General features: G+C 42.6%; 1 protein-coding gene across 2 annotated transcripts in view; it reads left to right on the top strand.

The window, feature by feature from the left end:
• The first annotated feature begins 910 nt into the window (after nt 1–910).
• LOC126183320 (toll-like receptor 2) overlaps nt 911–17,647 on the top strand; it is a 132,169-nt gene continuing 115,432 nt past the window's right edge. The window contains exon 1 of one of the 2 annotated variants that reach the window (XM_049925181.1): nt 911–1,103. In XM_049925181.1, the coding sequence (XP_049781138.1) occupies nt 927–1,103 (177 nt within the window). In that variant the 5' untranslated portion in view covers nt 911–926. The remainder of the gene's footprint in view (nt 1,104–17,647) is intronic. The other variant, XM_049925190.1, reaches the window with a different exon arrangement.

Raw genomic sequence — 17,647 nt, forward strand, 5'->3', positions numbered from 1 at the left:
CCTGTGCTGCTAGAACATGTGCCTTTACAAGTAAGACACAACATGTGGTTCATGCACGATGGAGCTCCTGCACATTTCAGTGGAAGTGTTCGTACGCTTCTCAACGACAGATTCGGTGACCGATGGATTGGTAGAGGCGGACCAATTCCATGGCCTCCACGCTCTCCTGACCTCTTAACTTTCATTTATGTGGGCTTTTAAAGCTCTTGTCTACGCAACCCCGATACCAAATGTAGACACTCTTCGTGCTCGTATTGTGGACGGCTATGATACAATTAGCCTTTCTCCAGGGCTGCATCAGCGCATCAGGGATTCCATGCGACGGAGGGTGGATGCATGTATCCTCGCTAACGTTGCTGTGTGTTTCCATTCCATGATTAATGTGATTTGAAGAGAAGTAATAAAATGAGCTCTAATATGGAAAGTAAGCGTTTCCGGACACATGTCCACATAACATATTTTCTTTCTTTGTGTGTGAGGAATGTTTCTTGAAAGTTTGGCCGTACCTTTTTGTAACACCCTGTATAAAAGTGAGTGTGACGCCAAGTCTTGGGGGAAGGGGAGAGAGAGGCCTCGGTGAACCATGTCTTCCTCCTCTCCCTACCTCCACACCTGTGTGCGCGCACACACACACACACACACACACACACACACACATATTCCGGAACCGAACTCTGGATCCGCACCTATGCGCCAAACGTACGGATGGACGAGACGTCTAGTGAGGTGCAGTTCCCGTGTAACCAGTTCTGTAGGCCGTACAGCTGTCCCCGTCGCTACGTAAGAGCAACATCAGTGACGGGCAGCGGAGGGGAGGGCACGACCTCGCTCACCAGGCACGGAGGTGGGGGAGGCGCTCCCGCAGACCACGTTCCGGGCAGCCAGCGCTGTGGCTGCAGTGTCGCAGCAGCTGGGCGACGCCGGCCATGGCTGCCATGTGGGTCCCGCCTCTGGCGCTCGCGTTGCTCATCTTACCAACTTCAGCAGCCGCTGAGATTCGATACAAGGAGATTGACTTCGGCAGCCTCACGTGCAATGAAATGAAAGACGTGGAGCCACTGGAGGGTTGCCGGTTTTCCTTCGTCAACGGAACTGAGCAACAGGTACTGTCCACCGCCGCATGTTCAAATATGTGTGAGTTCCTAAGGGACCAAACTGCTTAGGTCATCGGTCCCTAGACTTACACACTACTTAAACTAACCCATGCCCGAGGGAGGACTCGAAACGCCGGCGCGAGGGGCCGCGCAATTCGTGACATGACGCCTCAAACCACGAGGCCACTACGCGCGGCGCCGGTGCATTCACAGCTGACATTTGAGGCTCCGTGTTCCGCTAATGAGTCACTTCCTGTACGATTACTCAGAACAAAATAACTGCTTTAAGAAGGCTCAATACATTTACTTCTTGCTGGATTCACCAGAACCACTAGAGGTTCAAATGGTTCAAATGGCTCTGAGCACTATGGGACTTAACTGCTGTGGTCATCAGTCCCCTAGAACTAAGAGCTACTTAAACCTAACTAACCTAAGGACATCACACACATCCACGCCCGAGGCAGGATTCGAACCTGCGACGTAGCGGTCGCGCGGTTCCAGACTGTAGAGCCTAGAACCGCTCGGCCACTCCGGCCGGCCCACTAGAGGTAAAACGTAATAAATTCAGGTGTGCAACAGAAAAATGTCGAGACTCTTTCTCTTCATGTTCCACATCAATGTCTTAGCAATAACCTCGTACTTTAACGCTGATGGTGCAGTTACCTGCAATCACAAACTGTCTCAGTAAGGCTTATAATTGCTCAATCACATCTTGACAAGTATTCGAAGTGGTACAAAGATTGACAACTTACTGTAAATATATTGATACGTCGGATTATGCACTTCATTAAAATAAAAAAAGTGGCATCCTTCTACTTTTAATGGTACTTGAATTACGTAACCATTACGGCACCTCAACTGAACCTCTCGATACCTGCAATATTCTACTGTGTTTCTGTAAAGTACTTGACATATTTCTGAGACAACATTCAGATTTGATTTCATTAATGTAGACGTATTTTGATACATCGATATGTTTGTATTCCAATGATATCATTCTTATGTGTATTCTTTCTTTTGTCACTATGATCTTTGACATACTTGTAACTCTTGATTTTTGGGCGCCTAAGCAGAGAGTTAGAGTCGGACCTTGAAAAAGTCAAGTCTTGAGCGTCATGTTGGAAAGACGCATATTGTACTCAGCTTACAAAATGTGAACTTTAACACTGAGGAAGATGTCTTCAAGTATGTTTTGTATTGTGAAGTGATGTTGTGTGATACGTGATATTGCAGCAAAAGCAATAAAAAGGAAGTGTAACTTAAATTCGGAGGGCTGATTATTTTTTTACATCACCATTGTGCTAACTTTCAAAGGTTTAATCTTCAAGAATGGTTTGTGAAACACATCTATAAAACTTCTGAATATCGCATAATAAAACCTAGGCCTCTTTGCATCCGAGCTTGGAATGATCACCACCTAGATTTTCGACGATTGAGCCATGATTTTACGAGACCAGCGTGGGAAACACGAAAAGATGAGTGCCTAGTTTATTAATTATTACATGAAATGACTTTATTAACTGTGCTCTAATGACACCTGCCACATAATAACTTTGTTGTTGCCCGAAAATGCAGTATTTAGCAGCGTGAGCAACACCACAATCATTATTAAATTTTAAACTTTGTTGTGGTAGGGTTGTTAGATACTACAATTCACAGTCAGTCACTCAAATGAGACAAATACCAGGGGTTAACGATTTGCAGGGATATGAAATGGAATGATTACATAGGCTGGCCGCGGACTTCAGTTCATTGGCAAGATACTGTAAAAACATACTCTACAGTGAAAAGTGCGTACACATATCTTATGAATCTCATCTTAGACTATTGCTTACGTGTGTACCAATCATACCAAATAGGATGAAGGTATACAAAGACTGGAGGCAAGAATGGTCTCAGATTTGTTTGATTCATGGGAACGCATCACGGAAATTATGGGGAATCTGAACTAAAAATGGTTCAAATGGCTCTGAGCACTATGGGACTCAACTGCTGTGGTCATAAGTCCCCTAGAACTTAGAACTACTTAAACCTAACTAACCTAAGGACATCACACACATCCATGCCCGAGGCAGGATTCGAACCTGCGACCGTAGCGGTCGTGCGGTCCCAGACTGTAGCGCCTTTAACCGCTCGGCCACTCCGGCCGGCTCGGGAATCTGAACTGGCAGACTCTTTAAGTTGGACGCAAATCATACTGCGAAAGCCCACTTTAAAATTTCAAGAACCGGTATTGAGTGAATAATCTACAGATATTCTCAAGCCTCGTACATATCGTTCCTTTAGGGATAGTGATGACAGGACTGCAATCACTGTACGCACAGAGGCATTCTTCCCGCACTCAAAATATGCGATTAGAAAATGCTAAGCACCCCCTGCAGTGCGCTCACATCGGTTTGCGGAGTATGTATCTGGATTTAGAAATTGAACCAATATTCGAGAACTTGCGTAAATCTGGCAATCTGCTATATACAGAAATTAAAACTATTGTTCGCATACGTACGTCTATAAACAGCCACCAATAGTAGCCATGAACTGATGATGATAGCACCAGAACAAAGAGGAGAATTTGAAAGTTCAAATTTAGGGGTTCTTCGCATAGCAAGAGGTACAGGTAGTCGTTTCCTGCAACAAAGTGAGGCGTAGCGCCTTCGCATCGCTCCTGTCACTTGTTAGAACAATAGCGTTATAGGCATGAGTCATCGACAGATGTCACTAGCTGACATGGACCTGAGTTACAGAGCTGCACGTAGTTGTACTAGTAGACGGCAGAGGTCAGCAGTTGACGGACAGTGCTAGCAGTCGTAGTCAAAAGAATGTTGTAAAGTTATGTTTGATTAATATTTAATGTATTTGCATAATTATAATTGTTTTATCTGTGTAGTAATTAGCAGTGTGAGTGTTGTATGAGTGAAGAAGAAAAGAAGTAAATGAAAATTATTTTGTTTATTCACGAAGTACCAGTTAAACTATACAGGGGATTTACTATAATTAAATGTGCAGTCAGTTTATGGTACTAATAAATCGTGAGTAGAACACAAATTAATCGGTAATTTCAGAAGGAGTAATTTTATATTTGATACTTGTCTACATTTATTTATTTAGCAATTGCCATAGAAAGAAATGTTTTACTATGATTGGTCATTGAAGTAAAGCGCGGGTTAGCGCGGTATAATACTGCAACCTGATTTGCTGTTTGTGATATCAGCCAATAAGGAAAATGCAGGCTCGCGCCAATCTATGCTGGGAACAAAGCCTTTGGTGTGATCTAGAGAGTTCGTGGCTGAGGGCTCGAACTAGTAACATCTCATTGAAAGCAGCTCCGACGAATGTACTGTAAAATAGCGGAAAAATGCTAATTACGAGTTCGCGAAGTAGTACAAAGTGTATTTAAGTGAACGGTATAGTGGAAGTCGTGTGGAATTTCGGACGGAATATCAAAATTATAGCTTTTGACTGTTAGTTAAAATCGCGTGGCGGGTTGTGCGATCTAAGACTGGAACAGGTATTACGTGTAGAGCAGAGGGCACAACATTTGAGCGAACATTTTCATAACTAAACGATCTAGTGAACTCTATTAACTTCGGTTGTTGCTGTGGTCTTCAGTCCTGAGACTGGTTTGATGCAGCTCTCCATGCTACTCTATCCTGTGCAAGCTTCTTCATCTCCCAGTACTCACTGCAACCTACATCCTTCTGAATCTGCTTAGTATATTCATCTCTTGGTCTCCCCCTACGATTTTTACCCTCCACGCTGCCCTCCAATACTAAATTGGTGATCCCTTGATGCCTCAGAACATGTCCTATCAACCGATCCCTTCTTCTGGTCAAGTTGTGCCACAAACTTCTCTTCTCCCCAATCCTATTCAATACTTTCTCATTAGTTACGTGATCCACCCATCTAATCTTCAGCATTCTTCTGTAGCACCACATTTCGAAAGCTTCTATTCTCTTCTTGTCCAAACTATTTACCGTCCATGTTTCACTTCCATACATGGCTACACTCCATACAAATACTTTCAGAAATGACTTCCTGACACTTAAATCTATACTCGATGTTAACAAATTTCTCTTCTTCAGAAACGCTTTCCTTGCCATTGTCAGTCTACATTTTATATCCTCTCTACTTCGACCATCATCAGTTATTTTGCTCCCCAAATAGCAAAACTCCTTTACTACTTTAAGTGTCTCATTTCCTAATCTAATACCCTCAACATCACCCGACTTAATTCGACTACATTCCATTATCCTCGTTTTGCTTTTGTTGATGTTCATCTTATATCCTCCCTTCAATACACCATCCATTCCGTTCAACTGCTCTTCCAAGTCCTTTGCTGTCTCTGACAGAATTACAATGTCATCGGCGAACCTCAAAGTTTTTATTTCTTCTCCATGGATTTTAATACCTACTCCGAATTTTTCTTTTGCTTCCTTTACTGCTTGCTCAATATACAGATTGAATAACATCGGGGAGAGGCTACAACCCTGTCTCACTCCCTTCCCAACCACTGCTTCCCTTTCATGTCCCTCGACTCTTGTAACTGCCATCTGCTTTCTGTACAAATTGTAAATAGCCTTACGCTCTCTATATTTTACCCCTGCCACCTTTAGAATTTGAAAGAGAGTATTCCAGTCAACATTGTCAAAAGCTTTCTCTAAGTCTACAAATGCTAGAAACGTAGGTTTGCTTTTCCTTAATCTATCTTCTAAGATAAGTCGTAAGGTCAGTATTGCCTCACGTGTTCCAGTATTTCTACGGAATCCAAACTGATCTTCCCCGAGGTCGGCTTCTACTAGTTTTTCCATTCGTCTGTAAAGAATTCGTGTTAGTATTTTACAGCTGTGGCTTATTAAACTGATTGTTCGGTAATTTTCACATCTGTCAACACCTGCTTTCTTTGGGATTGGAATTATTATATTCTTCTTGAAGTCTGAGGGTATTTCGCTTGTTTCATACATCTTGCTCACCAGATGGTAGAGTTTTGTCAGGACTGGCTCTCCCAAGGCCGTCAGTAGTTCCAATGGAATGTTGTCTACTGCTGGGGCCTTGTTTCGACTCAGGTCTTTCAGTGCTCTGTCAAACTCTTCACGCAGTATCGTATCTCCGATTTCATCTTCATCTACATCCTTTTCCATTTCCATAATATTGTCCTCAAGTACATCGCCCTTGTATAGACCCTCTATATACTCCTTCCACCTTTCTGCTTTCCCTTCTTTGCTTAGAACTGGGTTTCCATCTGAGCTCTTGATGTTCATACAAGTGGTTCTCTTATCTCCAAACGTCTCTTTAATTTTTCTGTATGCAGTATCTATCTTTCCCCTAGTGAGATAAGCCTCTACATCCTTACATTTGTCCTCTAGCCATCCCTGCTTAGCCATTTTGCACTTCCTGTCGATCTCATTTTTGAGACGTTTGTATTCCTTTTTGCCTGCTTCATTTACTGCATTTTTATATTTTCTCCTTTCATCAATTAAGTTCAATATTTCTTCTGTTACCCAAGGATTTCTACTAGCCCTCGTCTTTTTACCTACTTTATCCTCTGCTGCCTTCACTACTTCATCCCTCAAAGCTACCCATTCTTCTTCTACTGTATTTCTTTCCCCCATTCCTGTCAACTGTTCCCTTATGCTCTCCCTGAAACTCTGTACAACCTCTGGTTCTTTCAGTTTATCCAGGTGCCATCTCCTTAAATTCCCACCTTTTTGCAGTTTCTTCAGTTTTAATCTACAGGTGATAACCAATAGATTGTGGTCAGAGTCCACATCTGCCCCTGGAAATGTCTTACAATTTAAAACCTGGTTCCTAAATCTCTGTCTTACCATTATATAATCTATCTGATACCTTTTAATATCTCCAGGGTTCTTCCATGTATACAACCTTCTATCATGATTCTTAAACCAAGTGTTAGCTATGATTAAGTTGTGCTCTGTGCAAAATTCTACCAGGCGGCTTCCTCTTTCATTTCTTAGCCCCAATCCATATTCACCTACTACGTTTCCTTCTCTCCCTTTTCCTACACTCGAATTCCAGTCACCCATGACTATTAAATTTTCGTCTCCCTTCACTATCTGAATAATTTCTTTTATTTCATCATATATTTCTTCAATTTCTTCGTCGTCTGCAGAGCTAGTTGGCATATAAACTTGTACTACTGTAGTAGATGTGGGCTTCGTATCTATCTTGGCCACAATAATACGTTCACTATGCTGTTTGTAGTAGCTTACCCGCATTCCTATTTTCCTATTCATTATTAAACCTACTCCTGCATTACCCCTATTTGACTTTGTGTTTATAACCCTGTAGTCACCTGACCAGAAGTCTTGTTCCTCCTGCCACCGAACTTCACTAATTCCCACTATATCTAACTTTAACCTATCCATTTCCCTTTTTAAATTTTCTGACCTACCTGCCCGATTAAGGGATCTGACATTCCACGCTCCGATCCGTAGAACGCGAGTTTTCTTTCTCCTGATAACGATGTCCTCCTGAGTAGTCCCCGCCCGGAGATCCGAATGGGGGACTATTTTACCTCCGGAATATTTTACCCAAGAGGACGCCATCATCATTTAATCATACAGTAAAGCTGCATGCCCTCGGAAAAAATTACGGCCGTAGTTTCCCCTTGCTTTCAGCCGTTCGCAGTACCAGCACAGCAAGGCCGTTTTGGTTATTGTTACAAGGCCAGATCAGTCAATCATCCAGACTGTTGCCCTTGCAACTACTGAAAAGGCTGCTGCCCCTCTTCAGGAACCACACGTTTGTCTGGCCTCTCAACAGATACCCCTCCGTTGTGGTTGTACCTACGGTACGGGTATCTGTATCGCGGAGGCACGCAAGCCTCCCCACCAACGGCCACGTCCATGGTTCATGGGGGGGATTAACTTCGGTAACGGGTGTAAATACCACAAACTGGCTACGTGTGTGATTGTGGTGTGCGTGGGAACTTTACATTGTGTAGACACTTAGTACGGATTTGGCAGTATTAACTGTGATCTTTATCGTAAAAATACACCTGAAAATTTACATTGCCGAGTTAAAACTTTTATTTCAGTACTAGCCACACCCCGTTTACCGGAAAATTCTATGTATGTTGCGACCTGTACTAGACAGTAGTGGTCTAGTATTTTCTACTACAGCTTTTAGCCAGGCAAATGAACACTGCTGGACACCGGCAGGGCGGTGAAAAGTAACGTGCCGCGCCGCAAAAGCCAGTATGGTGTTGTTGTTGATAGTTGTAGTTACGTGACTTATTCCCTCAGGTAACTGTACTGAAAGATAAGACATGCAGAGTTTGACCACAGCCCTACAGGAAGGTCGCTCTGTAAGACATTGCTCAGAATCTCTTGGCTGTTGCGGATGTGTTATCAGTAAATACAGAGGTGTTTCGTTTTAGTTTCTTCAAGGCGATATCTAGATATAGCCAGAGAATAATACATTCCACGAAACATATTGTGAATTGCGTCCTCTTTACAGCATGTAGAGTGTCGCAAATAATGACTCGTTATTATTTTTTTACGTTGACTTTGAGTTTCCGAGACAAACTATGTTGATGTAGTCCTAATTTTTGCTTCATCCCACTGCTATCATGTCGTCTGCGTTGTCCTGTGACACCAGCAGGCGAGAGTTCGAGTACTACGTCCGACATCGAAATGCATGTAAAACAAACTGCCGGAATAAAAAATCAGTACATCTGGAAAGACTATGTCGATTTTTATCCAATGACGACATTTGCCACCTGGAGGATAGTAAAGAAAACTAAACTCTACCCGAACAGGCCGTGAAGGTCCAACAGTACCGACAGGCCGCCGTGTCATCCTCAGCCCACAGGCGTCACTCGACGCGAAATGGAGGGTCACGTGGTCAGCACACCGCTCTCCCAGACTTTTGTCAGTTTAGGAAACCGACCTGGGGGATAGTAGATGTACTGATAATGGTTTCAACGTAGTCCGACAACAGATATAATTGTGGCATAACTAACAGAGAACAACATCTGTGTCTACCTTTCAATAGAGAGTGCTCACAGCCAGAAGGCTCGGTGAGGTCCAAACGTTTGAAGCAAGCAGGCAGGCAGTCATACCATGGAGACGCAATCGTGCTTGCTATAGCCAATTAAGGGAGTTCGAACTGTGGCTTTCTGAATAGCAGGATGGCTCTTTCGAAGAAGTGGCACTCGAGTTGGACGTACTGCCGCAGTTGTTCAACGTTGTTGCTATCAGTGATTACATGATCATTCTCACACCCGTAAATGAGTTTCTGTACATCCATGCTGCAAAGACGCCCACTAGGATCGTCGTATTGTAAGGACAGCAGTGGTAGGTCGTACAGCTACGAAAGTGCAAGAAAATGGGCTATGAGCCCAGACGTGTCAACACGGTTGCAGACCAGTTATTAGCACTGGGACTACGGACGCACACACAGCTCTAGCCCACATTCCAATTATGCCACAGCATCAACGTACACGACTCGACTAGCGCCTTAGAGGATCACTTGGCAGATGGAATGGCGCGAAGTGGTCTTCAGCGATTAAAGCAGATCCTGTCTGCACGCAAAAGTGATGGTCGTTTGCGTGTAATGAGCACTGTCTCGTAGACTGTATTCATCCAAGCCACACTGGTCGACACACCCCAGGCCTTATTGTCTGAGTTTCTCCAAGTGACATCACTCAGTCACTTTCGGTATCTCTGGAGGGAACGCTAACCGGCGCTCGGACAATGCAGAACGTTGTGACTAATTCTTGTGCTGTTTTTGTAACAGGAAGGTGATGTGTTATTCCAACAGATCATGCTCGTCCACTCACTGACCGTGAGACTCAACGTGCTCTGCCAAATGGGCAGCAACTCCGCCGGCCAGTGTGATCTCCAGACTACGTCTATGGCGCAAGAATTGACTCGTGCGACTCGTCAACCAACAACTCTTATAGATCTATGTGGACAGGTCGAGCAGACGGGGCATAATGTATCCCAGAACAGTATTCGCCATTTGTACGATAGACTGGATGCCAGAGTCAGCGCTTGCAATATCAGCTGTGGGGACTGTACAACGTACTAATACGTGGGTCCCAGCTTGAGTGAACAGGAAACCTCTAAAATGGTGCACTAATTTTTGTCAGGCAGTGTAGATACGTGTCATTGCACCCCTCACTACTGGACAAATTACGTCCACTAATAAGGTTCAAATGGTTCAAATGGCTCTGAGCACTATGGGACTTAACATCTATGGTCATCAGTCCCCTAGAACTTAAAACTACTTAAACCCAACTAACCTAAGGACATCACACAACACCCAGTCATCACCAGGCAGAGAAAATCCCTGACCCCGCCGGGAATCGAACCCGGGAACCCGGGCGCGGGAAGCGAGAACGCTACCGCCACTAATAAGGGTGTGTGGAGATAATTCAACAGACGTATGTAGTGCAAGGCAGTGCACTTAAACCACTACCGAACACGCTCAGCTTCCATCCATCATAATGAACAACGTCTCTATAAACTCGGCCGTGGTGATTAAGTACGAGTAAGAAATTATGTGTTAAGCCTTAAATGTCGACTGTAACGCTTTAGACGAAATGTTACGAGACGTTGTTTACCACGCAGCTTGTGCGAGATGGATCCCACAGATGCTTGCACCAGACCAAAATATCGTCGAATGGAAACATTTTTGAACCTTTCTGAAGACCTTCGTCACCAACGTTTGAATGAGATGTAGCCACCATGAGCTGGAGTGCAAAAGTTATTTCCGGAATGGGCGAAATGTGAATTGTACAACAAAGCAGAAATTCAAGATGCAGCCACCTCTGGGGATATGGGTAAACGGGTTTAGTATTTTGGAAAAACTGGAGGCTAAAGCAACTGTCGAGTCACAACATTACAAGACACCACTGAGAATGAGGCAAGAGAATAACTTCCGTTCATAATGCGATAACGCTAGATCCACAACAGTTCTGCGTCGACGGAATTTATTGACACATTTGGATGGACTGCCCAACTAAACCCACCGAGCAGTCTTGATGTAGTGTCTTCAGGCTTCCATGTCTCTGCGCCTATGGATTGCGTCGCCAATATTTTCTCGGCTGAGATGCTGTTGTCGAAGCTGTAAGACAGTGGCTAGCCTCAGCTGTCAAAATTTTTACGAGCGCGGTATACAGGCTTCTGCATCAAATCTGTAGTTCGCAAAGCATCTTGCATTGTGTCGCGGAGGGCACTTTGTGCACCAACGCTCCTGTTTCCGTCGTGAATGGGAAGAACGATTGCCAGTTAACCCCCATGTGGGCTCCAAACTCTCTGATATCACCTTCACGGCCTTTCGCGAGATATACATAAAAAGAAGCAATTTTTTGACTCTGTTAACAACGTACACTCTCCGAAATATAACAGTAAACCACACTGTGATGCACAACGCCTCTCTTGCATTTTCTGCCGCTGCAGCTGTTTGATCATCTCTGTGACGCTTTCACGCTTACTAAAAGAACCTGTAACGAAACGCGCTGCTCTTCTTTGGATCTTCTCTATTTTCTGCATCAATCCTATCTGGTACGGATCCCATACAGACGAGCAATATTCAAGTAATGGTCGAACTGAGTTTCGTCAGCTACCTATTTCGTTCGTCGCTGTCGAAAGTTGGGGTGATTATCTGGAAATATGACGCTAGTTAGCTGAAAACTTTTTAACTGTGTTATTGTGCTCTCTTTATGTGTTGTAATGACCAGGAAAATAAGCTGAAGACAATAGATTCGGAATAAAATAGTCCCAAACAACGTCGTTTCGAAAGAATTTCTTTGGAGCTGTCACGTTCAATGAGACTATCGTCTGAGATTCCCTGCTGAGGTTATACGTGCTGAAATTTGTCCTGTCGACATGTCTGAAATGTCCTGCAGCAACTTGCTTTTAGGTTCACTAAAAGTGAAAGTAACCAATTATGGAATCATCCTGAATTCGTTTCTATCGCTTTGTTTATACTACAATGGTGGCAAAGTGGCAGCCACGTTGGAGAGAGAGTGCTCACCCAATGCAACACCGTGAAATAACTCGCGGCCAAAATTTTTTAACATTGTGCATTGACAGTGGGACAGTCTCACGTGTTATGGGTAATAAAAGAGATACGTGCAAATTTGACTGCCTTCCGAACGGTGGGGCAGATCGTGGGGTACTCCGTATAGTTTTGTGGGTTCTGTCTTTACAAGAAACACTACGCAAAAGGCCAACAGAGCACAACCTATTGTAGATTCCAGGAATATCACGGATATCCTGATCTTCTGCCTTCACGTGGGTGTTGGAAGTTCGTAACCTGGTGGACACACGAGAACTCTTCAAAGAGCATATATTCGGGGAAAGCCTCAGGTCACATAACACATGTTAACTCTCTGTCTCTTCATTCACCTGCATCTACGTATACGTGGCTACTCTACAAGTCACACTTGCCTAGATGTCGATTCATCGAACCAACTTGACTATAATTCTCCATTATTCCAGAACGTGAAAAAAAAAAAACGAAACCCAATTTCTTTCCGTGCGAGCTCTGATTTTCCTTATTTTATTATGATGATCGTTTCATCCTGTGTAAGTCGGCGTCAACAAAACATTTTCACATTCGGAGGAGAAATTTGGTGACTGAGTTGCGTGAGAAGATGCTGCCGTAACGAGAAATGCCTTTGTTCTAATGACATCCATCTCAAATCCTGTGTCATGTCCGTGAAACTCTCTTCTCTATTTCTTGATAATACAAAACGTGCTGTCTTTCTTTGAACTTTCTCGATGTACTCCGTTAGTCCTATCAGGTAAGGATACCACACGGCGCAGCAGCACTCGAAAGAGAACGTACAAGCGTAGTGCAGACCGTCTGTTTAGCAGATCTGATATATTTTCTAAGAGTGCTGACGTAAAACGCTGTCTTTCGTTCGCCTTCACCACAACATTTTCTTTGTGTTCCTTCCAATTCATAATTGCATTTCCTAGGTATTTCGTTGAATTTACGGCCTTTAGAATTGATTGATTTATCGTGTAATCTAAGTTTAACGGATTCCTTTTTGCATTCATGTTAGGCACTTCGCAAAAATGTCGGCTGAACTTATCTCGGGCTTTAGCCTGCTTCCAGTGCCTCTAAAGATTTGAGCATCAGTGCTTTCCCAACACAGCTACGACAATTGACAACTGTTATACCGATGGTTCCTATATCCACGTTTTTCCTGTGTTCTACCTGCATTCTTCAAGACTGAAGCTGTTTCTGTATTTCCCTGAGGCCCTCTAAGCTAAAAGACCGCCCAGTCCACGCCACACAGCCCCCGCTACCCGTGTAGCCACCTCCGGCGTGTAATGCACTCCTGACCTACCGTATTTAGCGGAACCCGAAACCCCACCTGCCTATCGCCCAAGTCGAGGAATCTGCAGTCTACCGTCTGAGCCTCTGATTGAGACTCTCCACTCGGCTCTGTACCAGAGGTCCACAATAGGTCCTGTCGACTATGCTGCAAATGGTGAACTCTGCTTTCATCTCGCAAGCAAGACTGGCAACCTTTACCACTTCTGATAGCCACTCGAAACCAGAGACAATCTCTTCAGATCCAAAGCGACACACATCATTGTACCGACGTGAGTCACCATCTGCAGTTGGCTGCACCTTGTGCTCTTCATGGCATCTGGAAGGACCCATTACAATTTTGGAGTCTTGTAATATGATTCTTCTTTGAGAGTAACACATCCCAAAGTGATAGTTCAAAGATTTTCCGCTAAACCATATGACTCACAATTGTACAGTGTGCAGTTATCATTTCTTCAGTACCACTATTCGGTCTCTAGCAAATGGAAATTAATTAGACTTACGTCCATCATGTTTACAAACATCCTGGAGAGATCATTCACATTCAAGATTCTACCAGAGTTTTTTGGGCCATTTCATTATTAATCCCCTCGTACTCGAGCACTACTGTACGAGGACATGGACATTTCCTGAATTACGAAGGCATCACTCACTTTATCACTTTCTATCATGTACCGGGCATATAATTTTGTAGCTCTTTAATATGCCGCAATGCAAATAATAAAAATGATTACTTGTTATTATCTAGATGTAGCTTAGGTAACTGCTACAGGTGAGAGTAAAGTCACATTCGTAACGATATTTCGTGTGTTCGAACTAATACTGAAAGTTTATGTGTAGAGACGCATGATCACATGTTACACACCCCATTTCGTATACAAGAGCGCTGAAACTAATCCCAGTGTTTCCAGAATGAATTTTTGACCCTGCAGCGCACACGCCGATTGTCACTTCCTGACGGAGAAAAACAGTATGCCTACTTCCAGTCTGCTGAAAAGTATCGTTGAGTGAAATTTCAGTTTTAATCTTTGTTAGGACAGAACGATGATGCACACCCGTATTTATATTGTCATATAGTTTGAATATTATTTTATTCCCTTCCAGAACTTCAGCAATATGTTTCGTAGATCCTTTTGGGATAAGAACACCTTTGTAGATTTCAAACTACACTTTCGTAAATTCCGAAACAGGTTGAATTTTTTTCTTTATTTCTGCTTTTTTTCTCTGAATATGTAAGATGAATGAAAGTCAATTAACTATTGCACATTTTCTCTTTAATTTAAGTAAAGGTGCTTACAATTTTGAAAGCAGCAATTCTGAATTAAGTGAGTAAAGTTCTACTCATCTACAATATAGATAAATGTATAGAAGAGAAGACTACCAAGAATTATTATGCCTGGAAATCCTACGAAGTCAAAAGACAAATTTATAATTTTATTAGTTAAGTCCCGAGTATTACACGTAACTAGTTCTTCGCACAGGTGAACCTCGGCATCTGTGCCATTTCTTACAGAATTTCAGGCACATTTAATGTGTCGCACTAGATATTTTCCTTATTTGTACTTAATGATGGCCGTAAAGGGGACCGAAAGAGTCAAGTAATTCGTCCACATGTCTACTCTGCGATTCACACTTGAGAGCCTGGAAGAAGGTTCATCGAAGCACTTTTTCTACCGTTCCGCTCTTGAACAGCACGCGGGGAAAACTTAAATTTAAATCCTTCTGTGTGAGCTCAGATTTCTCTTACTTTATTACAATGATAATTTCTTCCCATGTAGGTGGGTGTCAAAAAAATACTTTCGCGTTCAGAGAAGAATAATGGAGATTGAAATTTCGTGAAAATCTCTCCCACGACGAAAAACTTTATTCCAATGGATGCCACCCAAACACGTGTATCATATCCATGACATTCTGCCCCCTATTACGTGATAACGCGATCACGAGCTGCCCTTCTTCGAACTTTTTCGACTCCTCTGTCAGTTGAATCTGGAAAGAATCCCACACTGCCCAACAGTACTCTAGCAGAGGAGGGAAAATTGTTGTGTACGCAGTCTCTTTAGTAGACCTGTTGCCTCTTCTAAATGTTCTACCAACAAAACATAGTTTTTAATTTGCCTTCCCCACAACATTACCTATGTGCTCGTTATAATTTAAGTTGTTCCTAATTATAATTCCTAGGTATTTAGCTGAATCGACAGCCTTCAGATTCCTGTGACTTATCGTGTAACCGAAATTTAACGGGTTCCGTTTAGTACTCACTTGGATGACCTCACACTTTTCATTGTTTAGGGTCAATTGTTACTTTTCGCAACATCATCATGTGTAAATCATTTTGCAATTGGTTTTGGTATAATGTCTTTACTAGATGGTAAATGACATCTTCATCTGTAAACCATGTAAGATGACTGCTCAGATTATCTAATAAATCCTTCTTTTTCTTTAAGATGGCTGGTCAGATTACCTCCTAAATCTTTTCTTCTCTTTTTGTTAGATTAGAATTAACAGAAGGCTGATGACACTTCCTTGGGTAACGCCAGATATCACTACAGTTTTACGCGATGACTTTCCGTCAGATACTACGAACTGTGGTGTTCCAAACAGGAAATCACCAATCCAATCACACAAGTGAGGCGACATTCGTAGCTTGATGAAAAGCCCTTTGTGAGGAAAGGTATCAGAAGTCTTTTGGAAATCTATAAATAAAGACTCAATTTGAGGTTTCCTGTTGATAGCACTTATTACTTCATGAGAATAAAGAACTAGTTGTGTCTCGCATGAACGATATTTTCTGAACCCATGCTGACTGTACGTCAAGAGATTGTTTTCCTCGAGGTAGTTCATAATGTTCGAGAGCAGTATATGTTCCAAAACCCTATTGCAAATCGACGTCACTGGTATTGGTCTATAGTTTATCGCACTACTCGTACCTCATTTCTTGAGTATCGGTGTGACCTGTGCAATTTTCCAGACCGGTGCAACTTTCTTTCTTCGAGCCAGTGTTTGTATATGATTGTCAGGTACAGAACTATTATATCAACACAGTCTGAAAGGAATCTAATCGGTATACTCTCTTGACCATAGGACTTGCCTTTATTAAGAGATTTAAGCTGACTTGTTACAATGAGAATATCTAAATGCAAATCACTCACGTTGGCAGCAGCTTTTGAATCGAATTCTGGAATACTTACTTCGTCTTCTTTGGTATAGGAATTTCGGAAAACTGTACTTAGTAACTCCGCTTTAGTGGCACTGTCACCAGTAACATTACTTTCGCTGTCTCGCAGTGAAGGTGTTGATTGCATTTTGCTGCTGGCGTACTTCACATGCGACTAGAATCTTTCCTGATTTTAAAAGCATCTCATCTTGAATTTTTTAAAGGACATCATATTCGCCGTTGACTGTAAAAAATATTTATTTCACAGTTGCAATTCCGGCCGGTGGGTCGTTTTCAAGTGGTACTGCAGGAGAGTGTTTCAACATATGCCAGACTTTAAAATCCTTGTCACCGTCAGAAGTAAGTATTTTTGACGACGACATTTATACATGTCGGAAGATATGCCTTTTTGATGTGACATGTATACGTGTCAAAGGATTTCAAAGTCTGACATATGCTGAAGCAAATCTTTTGCAGTACCACTTGAAAATGGCCCAAAGGCCGATATTGCAGTTGTGGGAATACATGTCCTTTAAAAAATTCTGCGTGACTGTTTACCCCAAACATGAGATGTTAATCTCGTCTTGAAGTTCGAGCCAAGTTTCGAGCTTCTGTGAAACTTCGCCAATCTTGGGGATTTCAAGTTCTTTAAAATTTGGCATGGTTTTTTCGTTGCTCCTTTAACATCGTTCTGCCTATTTTTGTGTACCGTGGAGGATGGGGGACAGATACATTTATTATTAGTTTATTTGATATTTTGCTGTCGATACTATTTTTTTGAATCTAAGCCACATCTTGTCTGCACTTTTATAGTTAATTTGGAAGGAATGGAGGCTGTCTCTTAGGAAGGCGTGAAATGAACTTTTATCTGCATTTTTAAACGGATGGTGGTGGATTTGGTTGATGGGTTCGAATGTTCGAAGATATTTAGTCTCTTTACATCAACGCTGTGGTCACTAATCCCTGTACGCGACATAATGCTTTCTATTTGCAAGGGGTTATTTATTGTTTAGAGGTTAAGTACGTCTTCGCAGCCATATACACTTCGAGTAGGCTCCTGAACTAATTGTTCAAAATAATTTTCGAACAA

The sequence above is a fragment of the Schistocerca cancellata genome, chromosome 1 (genome assembly GCF_023864275.1).
Source record: "Schistocerca cancellata isolate TAMUIC-IGC-003103 chromosome 1, iqSchCanc2.1, whole genome shotgun sequence".
Classification (NCBI taxonomy): domain Eukaryota; kingdom Metazoa; phylum Arthropoda; class Insecta; order Orthoptera; family Acrididae; genus Schistocerca; species Schistocerca cancellata.